Source organism: Crocodylus siamensis, chromosome 5, assembly GCF_052110815.1.
Source record: "Crocodylus siamensis isolate JL-2025a chromosome 5, ASM5211081v1, whole genome shotgun sequence".
NCBI lineage: Eukaryota > Metazoa > Chordata > Crocodylia > Crocodylidae > Crocodylus > Crocodylus siamensis.
Genome location: NC_143399.1, coordinates 131099022 through 131121953, shown reverse-complemented (window position 1 = coordinate 131121953; position 22932 = coordinate 131099022). Strand labels below are relative to the sequence as shown.

At 43.6% G+C, this 22932-nt stretch overlaps 1 protein-coding gene across 5 annotated transcripts in view; it reads right to left on the bottom strand.

Moving 5' to 3' along the window:
• Positions 1-22932, bottom strand: part of ULK4 (unc-51 like kinase 4) — a 454563-nt gene that overhangs the window by 317062 nt on the left and 114569 nt on the right. For all 5 annotated transcript variants that reach the window (XM_090050395.1, XM_090050394.1, XM_090050397.1 and 2 more), the window contains 2 exons: positions 17033-17194; positions 3274-3456 (listed from right to left, as the gene is read on the bottom strand). In XM_090050395.1, coding sequence (XP_089906521.1) covers positions 3274-3456; positions 17033-17194 — 345 coding nt within the window. The remainder of the gene's footprint in view (positions 1-3273; positions 3457-17032; positions 17195-22932) is intronic.

Below are 22932 nucleotides of genomic sequence, written 5' to 3'. Positions count from 1 at the left end.
GTCCGTCTCCAGCCTCCTTGCCTGCTTCTGCTTACTCGACGTCCTGCAGCTGGTGGTTGCTGCTATCCTCTCCTCTGGCTGAATGGGTTGTGGCTCCTCTCTGGGGCTCTCTGCCCCTCTCACTGGGGAAGCTGCCGTCTGCTCGGCTCTGGTGCTCTCTGTCCCTCCTATTGGGGAATCTGCTGCCTGTCCTGCTCTGGGGCTTTCTGCCCCTCTTGCTGAGGAGTTTGCAGCTTGTCCTGCTCTGGGGCTTTCTGCCCCTCTAGCTGAGGGACCCAGTCCCGGTTCCTCTGCCCCCCATCCGCCTTTCTCCCGTGGCCACTTTTATCCCCGCCAGTTGCTTGCTCACGATGACGTCATCTTCCGGCTGCGTCAGTATAAACAAGCGGCAGACGTGCCGCGTGGGTTTCTCTGCCATCGCCGGTAAGTCTCGTCCTAGCTCCCCGGGACATACAGCTAAAGACATTAAACCATGTTTTTTTTTTTTTACCTTTAATGTATATTTTAAAACACTGGCTTGCAGCTGCATTAAATGAATAGTTGCAGCTTTGTCATTATCTCCAATATAACACCAGCTCTCCAACTATGTGTACAGTTGCTTTACAGAAGAGAAAAGGCTTTGGAGAATGATATTGTACATTTCTCTTTTCCTGCCTTTCTTTAATGAAGACTGGTATAGCTCTTTTAGAAACTATTGGAAATTGTATGGATTATGGGTTACAGCTTTTAGTAATAAATACATTATTATTATTTGTATTGTAGTTCATTGTTGCAGGTTCTGCATAAACAGAAAGGAAAACCAAAACCTTGCCCCAAAGATCCTAAACTCTAATTTCTGATACTGGAGCTATAGAAGTGAATCCAGAAGTGTATTATCCCAGCATGGGAAACACATGGTAAAGACAAACTAGAACCCAGAACTGACTAGTAAGCCTATACATCAACCACAAAATCATTTTCCAGTTAATATAATCTAAGGAATCAAAAACAGGTTTTTAAATTAGAGAATTGGGTTCTGTTCTCAGTCTTGCCATTGGTTTGGTGTGCAACTGTGCAGAAAAAATCATTAAACTTCTCAGGTTTGATAATCAGTAATATTCAGGACATGCCTTAACATCCATGTAAAACATGCTTCAATCATGTTTTTAAAAAAGGACCTTGAGATCTTACGATCTTAATTTGCAGTGAGACTAAACAATTTTTGCAGGTCTATCATGCATAAAGAGAAAATTTTTCAGATATTTCCCAGATGTGTTCCTCCAGCCCCATCCCTTGGTGAAGAGGCTCCAGCAGGGGAGGAGGGATGAGGGGGCAACTGGCATCTTGTCTGCTGACTGCCCTTCATATGGCCCCACCCCTTGGTGCTGATTGGTGGAGAGGCCCCAGTGGGGGTAGGATGGACAAGAAGGCAGCCATTATCTTGTCCACTGCCCTTCATGCCATCCTGCCAGCCAGCGCCTCCCCCCCATCGGGGTGGGCTGTGTGGCCAGGCCATGGCAGCAAAGACCACTGGTTCTCACTGGGGAGCCTGCATTTTTATTAAGTTGTGGGGTTTTTTTAAGTTGATGTTGCGGACAATCACAGATTTCATGATTTCCCAGAAATCCACAAAATTGCAAATTGAATAGACCACTAGTAATGACTGAAATCTTGGGCTTCCTTTAAAATTAATTTTACTGTACTTCATAACTTTAATTTACAAACAAATTTCTTAAAAACAACAGCATCAAAAAGGGAGATCCCTTTAGTGAGAAGTCGTGTACAAACATGAGACTTTACTAGTAACTGTCACCCTGAAATTGCTTTTCTTGTTTGAAGCTGTATGTTTTATTTGAATGTTCTCTGATACATCATTTATTCATAGGAATATGCAGAGAAAGAAAATGCGGCATTGTGGTGCAGTTTGTCATCTGGTGATGCTATTTTACTTGAAGCCCTGGAAAGCTCCAGGCCAACTAGTATATGTAATATAATATGCATTCTGATAAGATGTGCAGGAAAATGGAAATGATTGAAATAAGGAAGTGGTCTCATGGTGATGAAAGAGATGGGTGGAAGATAAGGGTTATATAATTTTTGTAGGCCTAATAATTTTTTCATATAAATACAAGGTGAGTTTACAATATATTTACAACAGAAGGTTGCAGGAAGAACTGCATTTGGGGTTCAATTTTTTGCTGATACGAATCTTCCTACTGTCTGAGAGCAGAGGTGAACTCATTTTGTTTCTTAAAATATGAAATCTCATTGCTGAAACATGAATGCATACATTCAATTTATACTCTCTTTTCAGGGAATCATTGGGTAATCAAAATAAACAGCTTTTAATGACATATTCTGAAAATTAAATTAGATATTTATCAAAACCTGTAGTTTTAGTCTGTAACACTGTAAAAAAATGTCCAAGTTAATAAAAAGATTATTTCCTGAAGACATTTCATTTACAAATTTGCCTAAGGTCCTATAGGGATAGTATAATACAAGTACAGCATTAGATTCAATCAGCACACTCATCATTTTCTCTTTTAAATGTCTAAGATTACTATGTCAAAGAAGTATATTTTCCTTGGGGCCATCATCTGTTGATGGTCAGGCTAAAGCTTTTTAAATGTACTGAATTTTACCTATAGTAGCAGCTTAGCTACAAATCAGTCTCACCTCATGAGATTCACAAAAAGAGCCATACTAAGTGTTATACCTCATTTATTTCACTTTTGGGGGAGTTTATTTTTAAGAATTTAAATATATTACTGAATAAACCAGTGGCTTTCAAAGTTCCTGAAGTGACAGAATCCTTTCATATTACTTCTGCTGTGGAGCTCCTATCCTAAAGACTGATACTAAACCAGGTGACCCAGCCTTGCAATGGTGGTAATACTGCTTCCGGCTCACTTTCTCATTGCCCCCAGTCTCTTTGCAGACCACCTGATAACCTATTGCAGACCCTTAGGCTAGCAAAGAATACAGTTTGAAAACCACACAGTGGCCCTGTACTCACCCTACAGACTATAGGTGGTGATCTCTACTCCTTTAGTATCCAGTTTGGACAGTGTCCGCTGAAGTGGTCTTACTGTAAAGGCATTAACTACATATTTCCTGGTTTTCAAAAATACAAGTTTGAATTAACTTAATTCTTCACTTCCTGATTTTAAGAGATTTGACCATCACTGAAATCAACATTCTGAAAAGCAAGAACCACTAGAACAGACAGCATTAATTCTACAGTAATGAAATGTTGTGTCAGCAAACAGTAATGTAAAGTTTAAATCAAACCTTTTCTTGAATCAGCCTCTGCAGATGAATTCCACATGACAACATAGCAGCAAACATGGTCAGAATGTACTGCTGAACTTTGCATATTCCAGTTGCCAATGAGTTTAGTACAGCTGTTAATCCCACCTTTTCTATGACACTCTGAAAAGCGCTGGGTGAGTGACGAGTAATTCTGCATGCAGCCTGTATCAATGAGATAATATCCCATTATATAACAAAATACACATTTCATTAACAAGTAATAAAAGAATCAAATTAATCAGCAACAAATCTTCCAATTTGTTTTTAGGTACAGAAGAATATCTGATAAGAAGACCAGATAAATTTTATTTTCCCCTCACTGCGACTTGCCATATAAATTATATAAAAAAAGAGTTAGTTAATTTTGCAGAGCTGGAGTTCTTTAAGAAACCTTACCATGTGCTCAACATCCAGAAACTTTTGGTCATCAATGTCCACTATGGCTACAATTTTGCCCTGAATATAGAAAATCATAAAAAAAAAGTGGGGCTGGAAGGGTCATCTGAGGCAGGATCATCTCAATCCAAATCATCCTATAGAAACCAATATCTAAAGTATACATAAGGCTACTGTCAAACCTGATGCAACACAGATCTAACAGCCTAATCTGCCATTGGTAAAGCAGGGCAACCACGGCAGCCAATGTCCTGCTTCTCTGAAAGGTTGTCAGTACATGCTCAAGAGATCCCTAATATAGGGCCACGCCCCTCACAACACAAGGAGGAAAAAAACTGCACAATCCATACCAATCTGACCACAGGGTAAATTCCTTCCTGATGACAAACATGGCAATTGGTCAGACCCTGAGTGGAGGTGCAAGACCCTCTAGCCAGGAACCAGCTTTGGTCCCAGCAGGAGCATTAGCACATCCCAGTCAAAGTCCGCAGCCTTGAGAGGACCAGTGCCTCTGAGCGAGGCTTAAAAACACCCTGATACATATGGGGGGTAGGGGAAACCAGCAAAGCCCAGAAGCATTGGAAAAACCCATAGTACAATATAGGCATAGCTATGTCTAAATCATCCCTGACCAGTGGCTGTCCAACCTCTTCCTCAACACCTCCAATGAGGAAGTGTCCACAAGTTCCTGAGGCAGTCTATTTCACTACTGAAGAAGTTTTTCCAGATAGCCAATCTAAACTTACTTTGCTGCAATGGAAGGCATTGTTCCACATCCCCTCTGCAGCAAGACAAAAGTGCTTTCCCTCTTCTTTATGGCAACCCTTCAAATATTTGAAGACTGCTATCATATCCCTGCTTAAGCGCCTTTTCTGCAATCTGAACATGCCTAGCTCCTTCAGCTTCTCCTTTTATGACTTGTTTTCCAAGCTCTTTATCATCTTTTTTGCTCACCTCTAGACCCTCTCCAACTTCTCAACATCTTTTTTAAAATATGGAGCACAGAACTGCACACAGTATTCTAGATGAGGCCTAACTTGTGCTGGCTATAAGCACCATCACCTCCCACATCCTACACCCAGTACTTCCACTGATGCATCCCAAAACTGCATTCACCTTTTGTGCAGCTGCATCGCACTGCAGACTCATATTGAGTCTATCTATAATCTACCAAGACTCCCAAGTCCTTTTTCATAGTGCTGCCATCTAGCCAAGTGTCACTCATTTTGTTTGCATTTTTTATTATACTTCCCACAGTGAAGCACCTTGCATTTGTCCACACTGAACTTCATCCTGTTAGCTCTATAGCGCAGTTTTCCAATCTGTTGAGATCCTTCTGAATTGCGTTTGCACCCTCCAACATGCTCACAATCCTTCTGAGTTTAATGTCACCTGTAAACTTGTTCAAGAAGCTTTATATGTTAGCATCCAAATCATTAATAAATATGTTAAACAGCACTGGGCCCAGGAATGACCCCTGAGGCACTCCACTCAAAATCTCCTGCCATTCTGATATGTACCCATTAATAATTACCCTTTGTGGCTATTGAGCCAGTCGTCTATCCACCTTACCATAGTTTTGTCCAGCCCACATTCCTCTGATTTGTTTATGAGAAGGTCATGTGGGACCCTGTCAAAAGTCTTGCTGCAGTCCAGATGCACTATATCCACAGCATTCCCTTCATCCACCCACATAGCTACTTTGTCACATAAGGAGATCAACTTTATTTGACATTACTTGTTTTTCATAAATTCATGCTGGCTGCTTGTGATCAGCCTTTCTTCCTCCAAATGCTTGCAAATGGCTTTTCTTAGGATATGTTCCAGTAAGTTACCAGGTATTGAGGTGAGGCTAACCACTCTGTAGTTTCCCTGGTCCTTCTTTTTGCCTTTTTTAAAGAGGGGTACTACACTGGCCCTTTTCCAGTCCACTGGTACTTGGCCCATCTCTCACAACTTCATGAAAATCATTGCCAAGGACACCAAATTCTTCTGTGTCAGTTTCTTCAGTACTCTGAGATGAAGTTCATCTGGCCCTGCTAACTTGAATTCATTCAGAGCCAATAAACACTTTCTGACCATCTCTTCTGTTATCTCCTCCTTCAGCTTGTCCTTTTCCTTATCCCGATACTCCTTATTAGGTGTTTGGCTGCAGCTTAACTTTTTTGTGAATGCTGAGGCAAAGTAGCTGTTGAGTAGCTCTGCTTTTTTGAATTTTCTGTTAGGATTTCTCCCTGGTTTGTTAACAAGGAACCCACAGCTCCCTTGGTCCCTCTTTTGTGACCAATGCTTACAGAACCTCTTCTTGTTGTCCTTAACCCTCTTTACCACGTACAGCTCATTCTTTATCTTTATCTTCCTGATTTTGTCCCTGCAAGTTCTTGCTATTTCCTGGTATGCTTTTACTTCTTGCCCTGCATCCTGCAGATATAAAGAATGAAGAGGGCCCATATATCCTTCAGTTTTTTCACCAATACAGAATTTAAGTTAGGGCTAACTCCAAAGTGGTTGAAGGCCACATGCCACATGGACCACAACAATGGAGGGGGGCACACTAATGTGAGCTACAGGCCCCCATGCCTCATCCCCTACCACCACTGGACATGGACAACCCCTACACCCACACCACTGCACCATGCATGTGGGCTCCTCCCCCTGCCACCAGTGCTACACTGCATACGCAGGCAGCCTCCCCAACTACAGAACCACACATGTGCAGGCCACCTCCCTCCAACCACTGCACTGCATGTTGGCAACACCCCCATGCCAGCTACCTTTCTGTAGACTCCTCTGATGCTGCAGGCTCCCCAACCCCACCTAAAATGTTAGGGGAAGGAGGGAGAGCCTTGGCTGCAGTTTCTGCCAGAGTGAAACAGGGAGCAGTGGCTGGGTGATGGGCCAGAGGCTGTGTATTAATCCCTTACAGGCTGCATGTGGCCCACAGTTGGACAGCCCTTATCTAGGTAACATCAGACTGCACAGTAAGTAGAAGGTGGCTTGGTTGTAGTATACATATAGAAAACACAAAAGGAGAACTGCAGGTACTGAGAACATTGTGTGCTTGTATATATGTATTTCACTTCTGGTGATTCTCAAGCAGTAAGATGAGGTACAGGAGATTGCTGCTTATATTGGAGCTTATATTTGAAAAAGGATTGTAACACAACTCTGAAAAACTGGGCTTCAAATCTACATGTCTCTATTAAAGGCCAGTATTCAGTTAACATATGGACTGGTTTCCAGGTAATTGCTTTACAAATGTCAGCACTTGCAACACTTCTAAAAGAGGTATTTACTTCTGAGCTCAGGGGCAAGTGTCCTAAAACCCTGTAATGAATATAGTGCTTTGTCAGTTTTAATGTTGAAAAATGAATTCCCCTCAATAGGAAGACCTTCTATACTATTCTGGATTTCTCTGCGAATCCCAGAACATTGTAGCCATGATGTCTGGCACATCATTACAGCTTTTGCCATTGACCTTGCGGTGATATCTGAAGAATTGATTGTGGTTACAAAATGGTCTGCAAAATAAGCTAACCTTTTGCCATTACAGATTTTGACATTACTGTTTCTCTGACAAAAGGAGCTCTACTTTATCCAGAAGGATCCAATCTAACCAGATAATAGCAATCATTGTCCCAATCTGAAATTCACTGACACCACCTCTGAAACAATACAGCTTGTTCCTTGCAACAAATAATTCTGGAGACTAAATTATTTTGTTTTTTCCAGATAAAATGATAGGGTTTTAAGGATACGGGATCCTAATTTCTCCTTGGTTCAAACATGGAATGGGTAAAAAGAGAAATATATCATTTGATTTAGATGAAAATTCTGAATATCCTGGAGGAGCACACAAAAAAACTTGGGACTTTCACTTGGTTCAGTCAAAGTTCAGAGTAAGAAGCAAAATTGCACGTAGTGCCTATAAAGAACAGCTGTTGCAGAACACCCAATGGCATACTGGGCTTTATTAATAGAAGGCTTGCTTTCTTGTTTCTTCTGCTCTATTTTGCACTAGTGAAGTTTCACCTGGAGTATGGTGCCCAGTTTTGGGCACCTACTTCAATAAGGATATGGACAAATGAGAGTCCAGAGGAGAGAAACAAAGATATTAAAATAAGCACCAGCAGCAGATTTTCTGAACAAAGTCTTGACTGTTTTCTTCAAAGCTCAATAGTGCAAGTGTCCTAAAGCCCTTTTAATGAATATGGTGCTTCATCAGTTTCAATGTTGAAAAGTTCATTCCCTTCAACAGAAAGATCTTCTATACCATTCTGGCCTTCTTTGTGAATCCCAGAAGATTGTAGCCATGATGTTCAACAGATCATTACAGCTCTTGCCGTTGACCTCATCGTGGTATCTGAAGCATTGATTGTGGTTCTAAAATGGTCTGCAAAATGTCTTTAACCTTTTGCCATTATAGATTTTAATTCCCTTATGGAGCCTTTTGGAACCTGATCAGGGAAGTCAGACAGATTGTGTAAACTAAGATGGTCATAATAAGAAAGGAGAGCTGACAAGTGCCTATTCTAAACTGAAGATTAGCAGATGAATAACTTTTCCTGCCAGAGCCTTTGCTATAGGTTTTGAACCCTGCTACCTTATTTTTTCCTGAGTTTCAGTGACCACTAAAAGACACTGGCACTAGATGCATGTAAAATACTCAAAGCCAGAAGAAGAATGTTAATTTATTCTATCCATTTTTTCATAAATTGGAGGAATAAAGTCAGTGTTTGCCACAGCAACTGCACTTGCTCTAAATTTTACCTTCATTCACATAGTCGAAACTAATATAGCCAGTTGTTTAGTTAAAGAAAGATGCATCATGTCCATCAATTTGCATACCTCTTCTTACACAACCTGAATAACTGTTTCCAAATACTATGAACCTTGGAAAGGAGGTTTAAATAGCTCTTTTGTCATCATGAGGAGAAGAAATAAGCATCAGCACTTTCACTGGGGAATGAAGATACAACCAAGAAATTTTCAGTAGATTTAAACTTAAAGACTCAAGCCTGAAAATAAGAAGAAGTGACATAGCTATATATTAAAAAAATATTGACAAGAAAGAACATAAAAAGAATTAGTTTTACATTACTCAATTGCATGTAGCATATGTTTAGTACTTGAAAGACCTATATAAGTTTTCTGTAAATTTAAAATAAGGGTTTGGTAGGTTTAAAGAAAAATAGCCACAAGGACAAGAGAGAAAAAGGTACATTTTAAATGGAAGAAAAGACTCTTGAGGGAGTCGCATCACAACCAGAACATTCAAATAAATTAGAATTCTCTCCATACTCAGCTTAACACAGACAAACTCAATTGGTCTCATAAGCATTGTTAAGATTCAGGAGCAGCTGGTTGGACTAAACATGACTTTTTATTGATACAAAATCCCTATCCAATTAAATTAAAGAAAGGGTTCCCCCGAGGACTTCTAAACATATTACTGAAGACTAGACCAAATCTGTGTAAATACTGCTCTTTAGAATGTTTTTGTAAACTTGGCAGACTTCCACTTTTAAAAGAAAAGCAGTGATAAATTTTAGATTTCATACTGGATAGCACTTGCTGATTGACACTGCAAAAATAGGCTTTATCTTGCTTTAAGCACCTTATGCCTTTATAATTTCTGAATCTGAAGTACATAGAACTCTCAGCTAAGCTTCAGAGACATAGTTTAATAAAGGGAAAATTTGCAAGAATGATTTTGCTTCAGCAGTCCTATTCAGTCCAGAAAGAGGAAGATTGTTATTAAAAATCTGGGGCAGTCATGAAAGTAACTTGCTTGAGAAAAAGATAAGGGGCTAAGACTTCATGACATTATACAGTAAATAAAAAAGCATCTAAAAACTTTTTTTCAGGTACTGTGAACCAGGTGTTGCCTTTTAAAAAAAATAAAAATAATTCCAGGGCAGAAAAACTGAAACGTACACAGTCCTCAAAATACGGCACAGACTGCTTAAACTGAATGTAAGTTACTAAAAGACAACTAGATGAACATTTTCTTGAACTTATAAAATTATTCATATTTCTACTTCCTTGTCCTCTCAGCTAGGGACACAAGTTATATATAAACCAGTTTAAGTGATCAGAAACTGGTTTAAACCTGAAGCTCAGTGCATATAAACCAGTTTCAAAATGGCTCCAGACTTTGTAACCCTACCATGTAACCCTGCTACCTACTATTTAAGTATACTTTCTGTAGCTAGCTCTCCTTTAAAACAGACTATGCAGAGTTCACTATGTCAAAAATATTGGATAAGATGATACAGTTGAGCTCTACTAAGTGAATCTGCATTTAAGTGGATTCATCCAGGACCTAGCAACCTTTTTAGGCTGCAGGCTGGACTGACCCAGTTTGGGTGAGAGGCAGGTGGATATGTGGGTGCTAGGACCCAGCTGCTGCCACCACTTTTCTCAGTGGCAACACAAGGAAAGTACTGGCCCATGCCACTTTTCCCCATGGCAGGACAGGGAGAGTGTTTGCAGCCAGTGCTCGTCCTCACAGTAACAGTGGCTGGGTCCTAGCATTTGTGCACCCACCTGCCTCTCACCAAACTGGGTCAATCCAGCTGCTGAAGCCATATGTCTGAGGGCCAGATCAAATGGATGTGTGGGCCAAATCCAGCCTGGTAGGTTGCCAACCCCTGCATTGGTCTATAATTGACTGCTACACTTGTCATAGAAAGGACTTTCAAAAAAAAATGTATCAATATTTTGTGGCTTTTGAGGACATTATCGTTCCCCTTATTGTGAAGATAAGCATTTTTCAGTGCTGAGCTTGTAAGCATAAATTATTTTGACACTGACATTTTAAAGAATTATTTTTCTGACTCCAGAAATATGATAAAAGATTCTGTTTCTTTACAGGCAATATTTGTGGTATTTACCTGAGGCAGGAGAGACCCAAAGTAAACAAAAAATTTTGAAACACATCTTCTGTTTGCAACCTGTGATAGGCAGGACTGAGAAAAGCATAATTTTCTAGATACCAGACATTGATGACAGAGACTTCCTAATACATTTTTATATTACTGATTAAAAAAAGAATAATGGCACAATCCATAGCATCCTTACAGTGAAACCCTGCTTTTGGTATGTTACCCATACTGCCTATGGTCCACAGGTCAAAACACCATATGCCTTTCTCAACAGAAATGAATTTTCATGTGCAAACATAGGTCTCAGTTGGAAAGAAACCCTTCAGGAGATGTTTAAACAAGACAAAGGAGGGCCCGTAAAACGTAGGGTATAAAGACAGAATAGAGTATAAGAGTGTTAAAAAAGCCCCCTCAACAAGTCTTTCAAATAGTTATATGACACAGAGGACTAGATACATTTAGAAAAATAAAATATAGTGACAATTAAGACACTTCATAAAAAGAACTATAATGTCAAAAAAGACATGGTACAGTTTAGTGTGCAAGTGCGGCGGGGCAGTCAAGCCCCGAGACCCGCGGGGCGGAAGGCTCCGCAGCTACCGTCCGCCCACGACCCTGGGAGGCAAGGCGGACGAGCTCCGAGACCCGCGGGGCAGAAGGCGCCGCTGCAACTGCCTACCAGCAGCCCCGGGAGGCAGGGCACTTACTCACCTGTTACAGGTGTGAAGAGAAGCCGGTGGGCTTAAAGGTGAGCCCAGAACCAAGGAGTGGTAGACCGGAAGTGCTGGTGCGGGAGCAGACCGCCGGCAGAAGCTCAGCGTGGGGGAGACGCTCCGACACGCGGCCGTCCCGTACGTTCTGGGGCAAGGGTAAGGCCCCGGAAGGGGCGAGACGACGAGGGCTGTAGACCCTGAAGTTGGTGGTGGAGGCTGTGGTGGTCGGGAGCACCCAACCACGACGGGATTGTCACAGCAGGCAGCTTAACCTTCAGGGCGGCTAGTAGCACCCCAACATACCCGTGCAAGGGAAAAGTTTGTCCAGAGAGGGGAGGACTCTCAGGGGAACGAAAGGAGTTCCCGGGATACAGACTTTGAGGAATTCTACGCGAGCCGGTGGACCATAGAAAGCCAGGATTTGGTGCCTGCAAGTGAACTGAGTGTAACCCTGGACAGGGTGATTTTTGGGACTCATGTATCTCAGGCGTTGGCCTGCACTCCCGCCCTAAGGGAAGGGGGGGGGCAGTTAAGAGACTGACTGTGAACTGTCACGGAGGCCCAGGCGAGCGTGTAGGGGAGGAAGGAGCCCTCAAGGATCACCCCCTGAGGTGATGGGAAAGTTTCATTTCTGGTCCGGCGCATGCTAGAAAGAATTCACTGAACATAGTAACCATCCAAGTCGTGGCAGGCGGTTCTGGCGTATGCCGCTCTGGGAACGGCACACTTCCGGCCAGAGGTGGGTGACCAGATGAGAAAAGACAGTGCCATAATCGGACTCGTTCACATTTAACCCAATGGTTTTCAACCCACAGACCACATGCAGCCCAATAAGCATGCTGCTGAGGCCCACGTGACATCCAGTTGAAAAAAACAGTAAAGATTGCTGCCCATGGTTTGTTAGTCAGGGAGAAAAATGGGCCTGGCCGGGGAGCACGACAAAGCCACAGGTGACTCATCCAGGAGCTTGGCTCTATGCCACTGCACACACTCCTGGGGAGGGAGGCATGGGGGAGGAGGGCCTGTGCCCCCCTGATTTGTGTACAAGGCGGGAGCTGATGCAGGCTCAGGGCTCCCCACCCTGCTGCCCTCCTCCTGGGGGCCTCCACGGCGGGGAGGCTTGCTGCCACTGCCTGGCAGCAGCAGGGCAGGGGGCGCCTCACCATGGTCTAACGAAATGCTCTAACGAACTGCTCCGGGAAGTAGCACCAAGCTTCTCTGCCTGCTGGCATTGGGTCCCACCTGCTGGGCCATGGAAGCCCCAGGGGTAGAGCAGCAGGGCAGGGAGCACTAAACCCACAGTGGGCAACCCACATCTACCCTCCTTCCCCCTCCCCCCCCCATGCAAGCTCCAATCCAGCCATGCCACCCATGGGGGGGGGGGAGTGGTGAGCCAGGCTCTGTGCTCCACTACAGCTGCAGCAATCACTGCCTCCTGCAGGGAGTAGCTGGGGCTCAAGCACTTCTGAGGGGGAGGGCCAGGAACTGTGGGCCCTAGCCCTGGTCTCACAGCCCTGGGAGCTGGGGGCTCCCTCAGCTGTGGGGTGCAACTCACATAACACATTGAGAGCTGCAGTGTCGCCCACTTTGACAAACAGGTTGAGAACCACTGAACTAACCCAAAAGGGTAGTAGCTGTGTAGCAAGACTTCCATCAATCCACTGCAACCCCAGCATGGCTCACATGCCCTTCTGCTCAAAATTTTATGGACCATAACAAATATTCACATAATGAATATAAATTTGTACCTCTCTTCCTAAGTTCCTGTCATGGAAATTTTTTGAGTATGTGCTGCCAGCACAGAAGAGGTTAAACTGACATGCGCAGTTTGAAGCTGTGAGTGGAAATTTCCAAGGCTCACCCAGTCCTTGCCCCCTGGGTGACCTGCGGAGCTGTCAATCATTGTTGACCTACTTTCCCCACAGACGCATGCTCAGATTGTGTCAGCTCCTGACTGAGAGCATGCTCAGTCAGAACCTGACATGAGGAACTAAAACCTCCAAACATGCCCTTCTGCTCAAAATTTTATGGACCATAACAAATATTCACATAATGAATATAAATTTGTACCTCTCTTCCTAAGTTCCTGTCATGGAAATTTTTTGAGTATGTGCTGCCAGCACAGAAGAGAGCACAGTTTGAAGCTGATGCCCCCTGGCTACTAAATTGACGCATGCTATAAAAGCATGCTCAGTCTGACATGAGCGGACCCTCCCTAAATTGATATAAAAGTTCTGTGAGCCCCTCCCTCGGGGTGGTGTGTGGTGGTGTGTGGTGTGTGTGGTGGTGTGTGTGGTGGTGTGTGTGGGGGAGATCGCGTGGACCAGAGACAGAGGCTGCTGCTGCAGGGACTGTTCTCTGAGTCAGGCTTCAGGGCCTATTGATCTCCTCCTTCGGTGGCTTAGTACTCGTTGTATTACGGTTTTGACTACGTTCATCTGGCTTCCTGACTTACCTTTCGAACTGATTAACGGCTTACGATTTCGGATCACCCTATGGACTTTGTTTAACCCGGTTCTGAATCATCGACCTCGGCTTCCTTCACCACCTACGACTCTGCTCGTCCCTCCAACTGACGTCTCCGCTGCATCACCTTCTGGCTCCTGACCTCGGCTTTCTCATTCGACCACCCGATTTGTCCATTGCTGTGGACTGGCGTCACGCGGTTCATCATCACCGTGTTACAGTTCGTTTTTGTTGTTTGTAATCCCCATTTATGAGCTGTTGACCAGCCCTGGGACTAGGTCTTCGGACTGAACCTCGTGGGCCAACAGACCCCTTTGTTGTTAATTGTTTGTTTGTGTTCCAACTGTAACTGAAGACCTTTCTGCCTACGCCTGAAGCGTAACTCAAATAAATTCACCTGTTTTCCTCAATCCGCTCCGAGTCCCTAACTCCAGACTCTACGCCGCTAATCCCACCTGTCCGTATCTAATTGCCACCCCGGCCCACCGTGACCTTGGGGCCCGATCCTTCGGTTTTCCCCGACAGTTCCCTCTACATTTGCACATTCACGTGATCTTTGCTTCTTTATGAAATGTAGAATATATGTAAAGAGCAACTTCTTGGTTACAGTGACAGAGAATACTCAGGTTGGCAGAGAAATGAAAATAAGTCAAATAATTTTGAAGCTTTTTCCAGATCAGAGCAAAATGTTCAAAAGTTAGCAATATTTGTCACGTTTCATTTAGAAAAAAGGAGGGTTGTGAAATTTACATGGCCCCACTGTGGGATCCAGTCCAGGTGATTTCTAGTGGGCCAGATCTGGACATGATGGTAGCAATGGAATGAATGGTGATGGTAGCCGTGGCCACAGGAGTTAATGCAGCTGTTGCTTGCCTCCCGTGACCATCAAGCCTTTCCCAATGGGGTTCTATACACCAGATTTCAGTGGAGGACCCTGCTCCTACTTGCCTTGCACCAAAATTCCAGGCTCATCTCTAAGCCCTGTACGACAACTTACAGAGCTCTGTAGGCTGGATGTGGTCCATTTGCCATACACTTGATAACCTCAATTCAGAGCAATTATAGTTCCACTAACATCAACTTCGACTGTAAACAAGTCAAGATTTCATAGAATCATAGAAGTAGGGTCGGAAGGGACCTTGTAGATCTTCAAGTCTGACCCCCCGCCTGGGCAGGAGAGAAACTGGACTCAAATGAGTCCAGCCAGGAAGGCATCAAGCCTCGTCTTAAAGATCCCCAGGGTAGGAGCCAGCACCACTTCCCTTGGAAGTTGGTTCCAGCTCCTAGCCGCCCTAACTGTGAAGTAGTTTTTGCGGATGTCTAATCTAAACCTATTCTCCAATAATTTGTGTCCATTATTCCTTGTCATGCCAGGGGGCGCTAGGGAAAACAGTGTCTCTCCCAAACCCTTCTGGTCCCCCCTAGTGAGTTTATAGACGGTCACCAGGTCCCCCCTCAGCCTTCTCTTGTGAAGGCTGAACAGGTTCAGGTCCCACAGTCTTTCATTGTAGGGTCTGCCCTGTTGTCCCCGGATCATGCGGGTGGCCCTCCTCTGGACCCTTTCAGTGCTGTCCACATCCCTCCTGAAGCAGGGCACACAGAACTGGACGCAGTACTTCAGCTGTGGCCTGCCCAGCGTCGCATAGAGGGGGAGGATCATCTCCTTGGCTCTACTTGAGATGCACCTGTGGATGCACAACAAGGTCCGGTTAGCCCTGCCAACCGTGACCTCGCATTGTCGGCCCACATTCATCTCGGAGTCAATAATGACTCCAAGATCCCTTTCTGCCTCCGTGCTCTCAAGAAGGGAGTTTCCCATTCTATAAGTGTGCTGCTGGTTTCTACTGCCCAAGTGCAGCACCCTGCACTTGTCAGTATTGAAATGCATCCTGTTTATATTAGCCCACTCCTGTAACCTATCCAGATCTTGCTGCAATCTTTCCCTCCCTACTAGCATGCTCACCTCACCCCAAATTTTGGTATCATCAGCGAATTTAAACAGGTTGCTTTTCACCCCATCATCCAAATTGCTGATGAAGAAATTGAACAGCGCAGGCCCAAGGACCGAGCCCTGGGGGACTCCGCTGGCCACTTCCCCCCAAGTCAAATATGACCCGTCTACCACCACCCTCTGAGTATGACCCTTGAGCCAATCTGCAATCCATCTGACTGTGCAGGCATCAATGCCACAGTCGCCTAGTTTTTTAATGAGGATGGGGTGGATTTGTTGTCCACTGAAGAAAAAAAATTCTGTCCTTCCAGACTCAGACCACAGCTGTCTTTGTATAGGAAAAGTCAGCATACTTGCTTACACAGAGAGATACTTCAAGAGCTACATTCAACAAAACTAATACTGATGCCGGGCAGTGCACCAGATGGTGCACATTTGATTAACCAGCATATTTGATTAACTGGCACCCCCCATTCCCAGGGTATGCCAGGTAACAGAGCTTTTGTATTAGACTGCTGAATGCTTACCTTACATTTATAGAAAACTTACATCTTACATGCATAACATATATCAAATGCAATCAAATATTAACAATATCCATATTTACTTGCATACCACATGTACCTTGCCAGCCCTCCTTACCTCCCCAAAATCAGCCCTCCAAAATCAGGGTGCTTGCCTTAGGTAAGATGATTTTTCCTTCCTGGAATAGAAGCAAGGAGGAATAGAAGCATGCAGACACTGTGCTCTAATGGCTGCCAAGATGGCTGTCACTTCTCTCCAGCCCCAGCAAGCAGAAAGGGAAAAATCCCATGTTAATCTGTTCACAGCTGCTAAGGAATTTGCAGCAGCTACCAGATGAGCACTGTAGCTGTGCTTAAAGCAGCAATTGAGATGGCTGAGGGTGCTGCATGCAGCCTGTAGTATCTTGATAAGGCTTATGGTGTAGAAACAACCCTCTACTACAGACACTTTTACAATAAACTATTTACAGTAAAGAAGTAGCAGTCTTGCTACTGCCTTTGCAAGGGCCAGGGACAAGCCTTGTTGATGTCCTGTTATACTAAGATGTTCCTTTTGCCTCACCCAGGTTGTCGCTTCAGGCAGCACACTTCCTAGATCCCCTATGTTTCCAAGAGCACTTACTGTATGTTACAGAGTTGACAATGACTCTAGAAAAAACTTTTATTCTACATTCTGACTTGCAAAAAGGAAGCGTCTTAATTGGAAGCATGCTGTGTGCAAGAAAATCCAGTATGTGCACAGAATACTCAAAAGCTTTTCAAATTATCCAAAGTATTTAGTTTTGAGAGAAAGCTTCTTACCGAAATAGCAGTTATCTTCAGAGAATCTACAGTAGAATGTGTAAAAAGGTACCATAACACTGGTCCAATTTCTGCTGTAATAAATCCCTGTGCGTGATAGGAGACAGTGGTACAAACATTTTCAATGATCTTTGCTGCCATATGGTTGACAACACGTTCTTCCTACAGGGGAGAGGAAAATACATTTTATATGAACATTACATGTTTCTGACTTTGTTTTTTTGAACTAACTCAAAAAAAACTCCACAGGATTCAATAAGTGCCCTTCATCTGAATCCTGCTACATACAAATCAGGTAACACACTTAAAATCTGTAAGAGAGTCATTCCACAAGGCAGCTCAGCCAATTTTGAAATATGAAATTGATGGAATTTCCAACTTACTCTTATACTGTAGAGAGGAAACAACAGAAATAGCATGCAACACTGAATCTTTTATCTCAACATGACCAGTCTGAATCCAATTTAAGTCAATTAAGAATGAAAGATGATCAATTCTTTAGGAAGAAATGTTCACATTATAAAATATATTAATTACTAGAGGTGCACCGATACATCGGTCCGATATTGGATAGGTACCAATATAAAGAAAACTGGCTGTATTGGATATCAGCCCAATGGGGCCAATAATTTGGACAAGATATGCCTGTGCTGCACGCAGCCGCAGAGGAGCAGAGCCAGCAGCATAGAGAGCTGCCTCCAGCTGCTATGTCTGGTGTGCTGGAAGGGCGGGGGGGAGGGAAGGGGCATGGGCAGGGAAGATCAACACTCTCTGCAATGAAGGAGGTGGCAGGGGTAGAGGCAGGTGCTGCTCAGGCAGGGTGGGAGGGAGCCGGAGCCTGGCTCATTGTGGGGGAGGCAACTCCCCCCCTGCTTGCATACCAGGAGGACACAGGGGGGCATGTGCCCCCTGGATCTGCGCAGGGTGGGGCAGGCTGCAGCAGGGGCTGCACAGGGCTCTTCTCAGCAGGGGCTGGGCTCAGAGCGGGTGCCGACGGCACTGAGAGGATGCTGTATCCACCCCAAATTTCACTGCTTCTCTGCTCCTAGCACCACTGCCACTAGCCAACTGGCGCAGCCCCAGCTCTTTCTGGCGCATGGACAGAGGCAGGGCATTGAGCTGGGCCTGCACCAAGCAGCTGGCAGCAGCGGCGGCACTGGGAGCAGAGTGACGGTGAAATCTGGGGTAGATGCAGCATCCTCCCAGCACCGCCAATGCCCACTCCGAGCCCAGCCCCTGCCGAGAAGAGCCCCGTGCTGCCCCAGGTGCAGCCCACCCACCCTGCGCAGATCCGGGGGCACACACCCCACCATGCCCTCCTGGGGTGCAAGCAGAGGTGGGAGCTGCCTCCCCCCGCCACAAGCCGCAGCTCTGACCCCACCTGCCTGGGCAGCTCCTGCCCCTGTCCCCTTCCTCACTGTAGGGCAGTGCTGATCTGCCTCCCCTTCTCTCCCCACTCCCCTTCCACCATACCAGACTTACCAGCTGGGAGCTACCTGCATCGGAAATTGGATTGGTATCAGCTGACATGCCTCCTTAAATATTGGCTATCAGTATTGGCCCCAAAAATCTCTATTGGTGCACCCCTATTAATTATTGTTAGCACTAATTAGCATGACTGAAGTGAACACCAGTTGCTATTATTTATTTTAGGTTTAAAAAACCCAAAAAACACACACTCATTTTTTCATATCATAACCCTTAAAGTAACTTCCTGGAATAAAAGAAAAATGTTAGATTACTAGATTAGATAGATACAAGTTAGATTACTCAGTAACTGCCAGTCCTTATACATTCTTCTAAAACATCTGTTACTGATCATTACTGGACACAGAATAATGACATATACGGACCTCTGGTATGAACTTATTCAGTAATTCCTAAATTTCTGGGACTGATTCTTTGCCCTTTCTCCATCCTCTCTAGGCTTATTGATCTCACGTGCATAAATATTTACAGGATCAGGGATGAAGTGATTTTTAACAACACTAAAATATATTTTTTACAACAATAATATATATTCAATGGCACGTTGTCTGCACATGCCATTGATCTCTGTATTATCAACCCCAATGCTGTGTATTATTATACATACTAAAATCTTTCTAGAGAATAAATTGCCATGTCAGAATAATGCTGATCCATGAACATATATTATCACAAAACTTATCTTGCAGCTGTTTTTACTCCAGAAATATCCAAGAGGCTTAGTGGAAGCTTTACCTGAATACAGGATGCACAGCCAGATACCATATTATATACAGTAATCAGATAGGTTACCAAAATAGAAATGAAAGATCAATAGTGTATAGTTTCTTATTTATTGTGCACTGCATCACTTTACTTCCAGCTCTGTGAAAGAGCATTGCCTTTCAGCAATAACTTATACTTAAGCAGTGTTCACGAATTTGTTAACAGAGAATTTAAATATAAGAAAGAAGGACAATAGATGTACTCCAGGGATTTAATTTGTCAAGTCTATAGCACGCTCTGACTTCACTAATAATTCATCATAATGGCATTAATTGATTTATCTTATATTAATCTCCACATTATCCTACTACTGCATTCCCTTTGGATTTCTGACATTTATCTTCACAATCATAACCACCAACAACTGGAAGCAGTAATAATGATACCTCTCAGAAAGCAAGACAAAAGTCATCGAAAAAGGGAAAATTTTAATGCCATTAAAATATATTCTTTACCTTCTTCCCCCTACTGACCATCATTGCTTTAATTTTTAAGCATGTAAGATTATAGAAACTTATGGGAATTGTGGTAGAATTCTGATTAAAGGAAATTTTCTCCATAAATGCCAAATTACTTCCTGCCCAGTGTCTACATTGCTTCAAAGTATTTCAGCTCAACTTTAAATAAGTAGAATTTACATGTGGCATAATTCTCATCTCACATCAGTTTTACACTGATATAGCTCTACTTGCTTCAGTAGAATTGTTTTTCAGGTACAGCTGTGTAAGTAAAAAAATTATGCTCTTGGTCATAACACAAGTTTTGTTGGCATAACATCCTGTACTATATGACTCCATCTGCAGATACAACTGTACACCTATCAAAATTCAGCCTCTTGACACTCTCTCTCAGGTACTTCCATTACAAATTATTATAACACTTGTTTTTAGTATTTTCTATGATTCATACAACTGCATTTTAGTTTGAATGATCTTCTGCACTCCTCAAGAAAAAAAGAGATAAATCCATTTATAAAAAGCACTATATGCATTCAGAATTTCTTCCATATCCAAAAGGTTAATAATAGCATTAAATCTCTCTTACCTATGAAATAATTATTAGGAGCACTAACTGGGGCTCCTGTGCTGCTTTCAACAGGCAGCAATGCATTTAATAAATACATTATAATCCCATAAATAAATCATATTCAAAGCATTATGCAGCAGGGAATGGTTACTATGAATGCTAAGAGATCTCCAGCAATATCCAGATGCAGTTTTAGCTATCCTTAGCAATATATGTCCCCTGATGTGTACTTTATCTTGTAGTTTGCACCCAGTGCTAAGATGAGTCGTGCCCTGTGCTAGATAACCAGAGTCATTCCAGCATCTTGGCTGGAAAAAGGTCATGTATCCTCACAGTGCTGTATAAACTCAATGAGGCTGTCAGACTAATTCAATTTGCTGCCACCTGAGATTGCCTATCATAGCCCCCTCTGGGATCTGTTCTCGAACACTGTATAAGCAACAAGACTTGTACCATTTTCTGCTTAATTAACTCTGGAAGTGAAGCTTGAGCTAAACTAATATTTGGCCTCTTAACTGAAGGAGTCATCTTGTCATGTTATCAGGATATAAGCTATGTTAGTGGAAAGAAATGGATCCTCAAGATATGATTAAAGAGCTTCCATACACCAGTTAACCTCTGTCAGTATCATGAACTGTATTATACATGAACTGCAGGAATAGAACAGTATCAAAAAGCAATGCTGGCTCTATTTTCTCAGAGTCCAAGTAGTTTTATAAAATGCATTAGAGGACACAGCACCTGATATTCAGAAGTGCTGAACACTCACAGCTCTAATAGAAAACAATGAGCTGTAGATGCCACACACTTCTGAAAGTGAGGCCTGCATAAATGGCAAAGCAAGCACCAGAAAGGTAAGTACACATGAAAGGAAAACATTAAGGATCCTTTCAATTGTCTGTTAATTTAACTCCTAAAGGAAGTAGAGAATATGCAAAGCAGTCTAACCTTATACATTTTACTGTGTATTATTTTCATTTTGATGATGGAAGAGCCAACAGAATATGGGAAGTTTTCTGAAACAATAAAGATCTAGTCTCCATCCTGAAGAACACATGATATGAAAACAGCAAATTTCTGTTTAATGCATCACCCTTTTAAGCTTAGTATAGATCAGGGGTGCTTAACTTCTGGCCTACAGGCCACAACTGGCCCATGGAGCTATGTCATTCAGTCTGCTTGCCTCCCCATGGGTCTGAAAATTTGGCATTGAGGGAGCTTTGGTAGCATTAATTGCTGCTTCCCTGTTGCCAAATTTCCGGGTTCATGAGTAGTCCAGCAGGCCAGAGAGCACAGCCCTGCATGCTAGATGGAGTGTGCAGCGTTGAAGCAGAGCAGAACTAGATTCCAGCATGTGGGCTGGGCTAGGGTGGCATGGGGCCCAATCAGGGGTGGCAACCCCATAAGGGATCTAGAGCACAGATTGGCTCTGTACCATTCATCTGGCCCAAACAGCCAAAAAGCTGAGTACCACTGGTATAGCTACAAATGCATATATATAAGCACATCTCAAAGATTGAAGACAGAAGTAGAGAGGAAATTAATTTAGCAAATAAGAATTTATTTCAGCATCATTCTACATCAATGTCCAAACAGTTATTTTTAAAAGATGAAAGCCTCACACAATCTAATACACTCGTATGACCCAAGGGCTAACTTCTGTTCTGTCAGCATTCCACATAATTCCTCAGTTAACTGTGATACGTAATTACAAATTCTTCACTTTTAAAAACAAATGGAGAAAATATTTTTTTAAGTTACTTGGTTGGGAAAAATATAACAAGTCTGTATCTGTAAACTAGATATCTGAACTTGGAATATGAAAAGAAATACTGTATATAACATTCTATTCACAGGCGACACGTAAGTGCTGCCAGCGAGAGGGCACAACTCTGCACTACCGTCACAGTGTGGAGAAACAACTCCATGCCACTACCCCCACTGCCACTGCTGCCAGGCTCTGCTCCAGCCATGCTGCAGCACTGCCCCGTGCCTTGCTGTTAGTGCAGAAATATGGGGGGGACACTTGCCCCCCATGTCCCCTCCAACACATCATCAGTGATTCTCTCTGTTTCCTTTAAGATATGGACAGGCATTCATTTGAAGTGCTAAGAATTACTGAGAAATTTGCAGCACTATGATAATATGATGTGACATACAAATATAGCCATTCAAGTGCCCAGTCATCTGGCTTGCCACAACACATAGTAAGGGGAGCATGCTGTGCTGAGATCCTAGCATGCTTTGTAGAAGGCCCCATATCTCCAGAATTGCCAAGGACAGCCAAGCACAAAGGAAGGCACCAAATGGCTGGCCATCTAAGGACTATACCTACCCAAGGATCTCAAGGTCTCTAGAGCCCCAGCCCTAATCACTGCTGGCAGTGGATGCATGTGCGCCCCTGGGAGGAAAGTGGGGAAGGGGCTGGAGCTGTACTACAACATCAAGGACCAGGGCCATTGTGGCTCGCTTGCTATCCACTCTGAGGCATGCATGCTTCTGCCACCAGTAATGAGCCAGACCAGGGCTCTGCTCGTAGCCTCTTTCCTCAGTGCAGCTGCTTGCAACCTTCCAGCCGCCTGCCACAGCCAGCCTGGGCTCTGGGCAGGCTCCTGCTACCC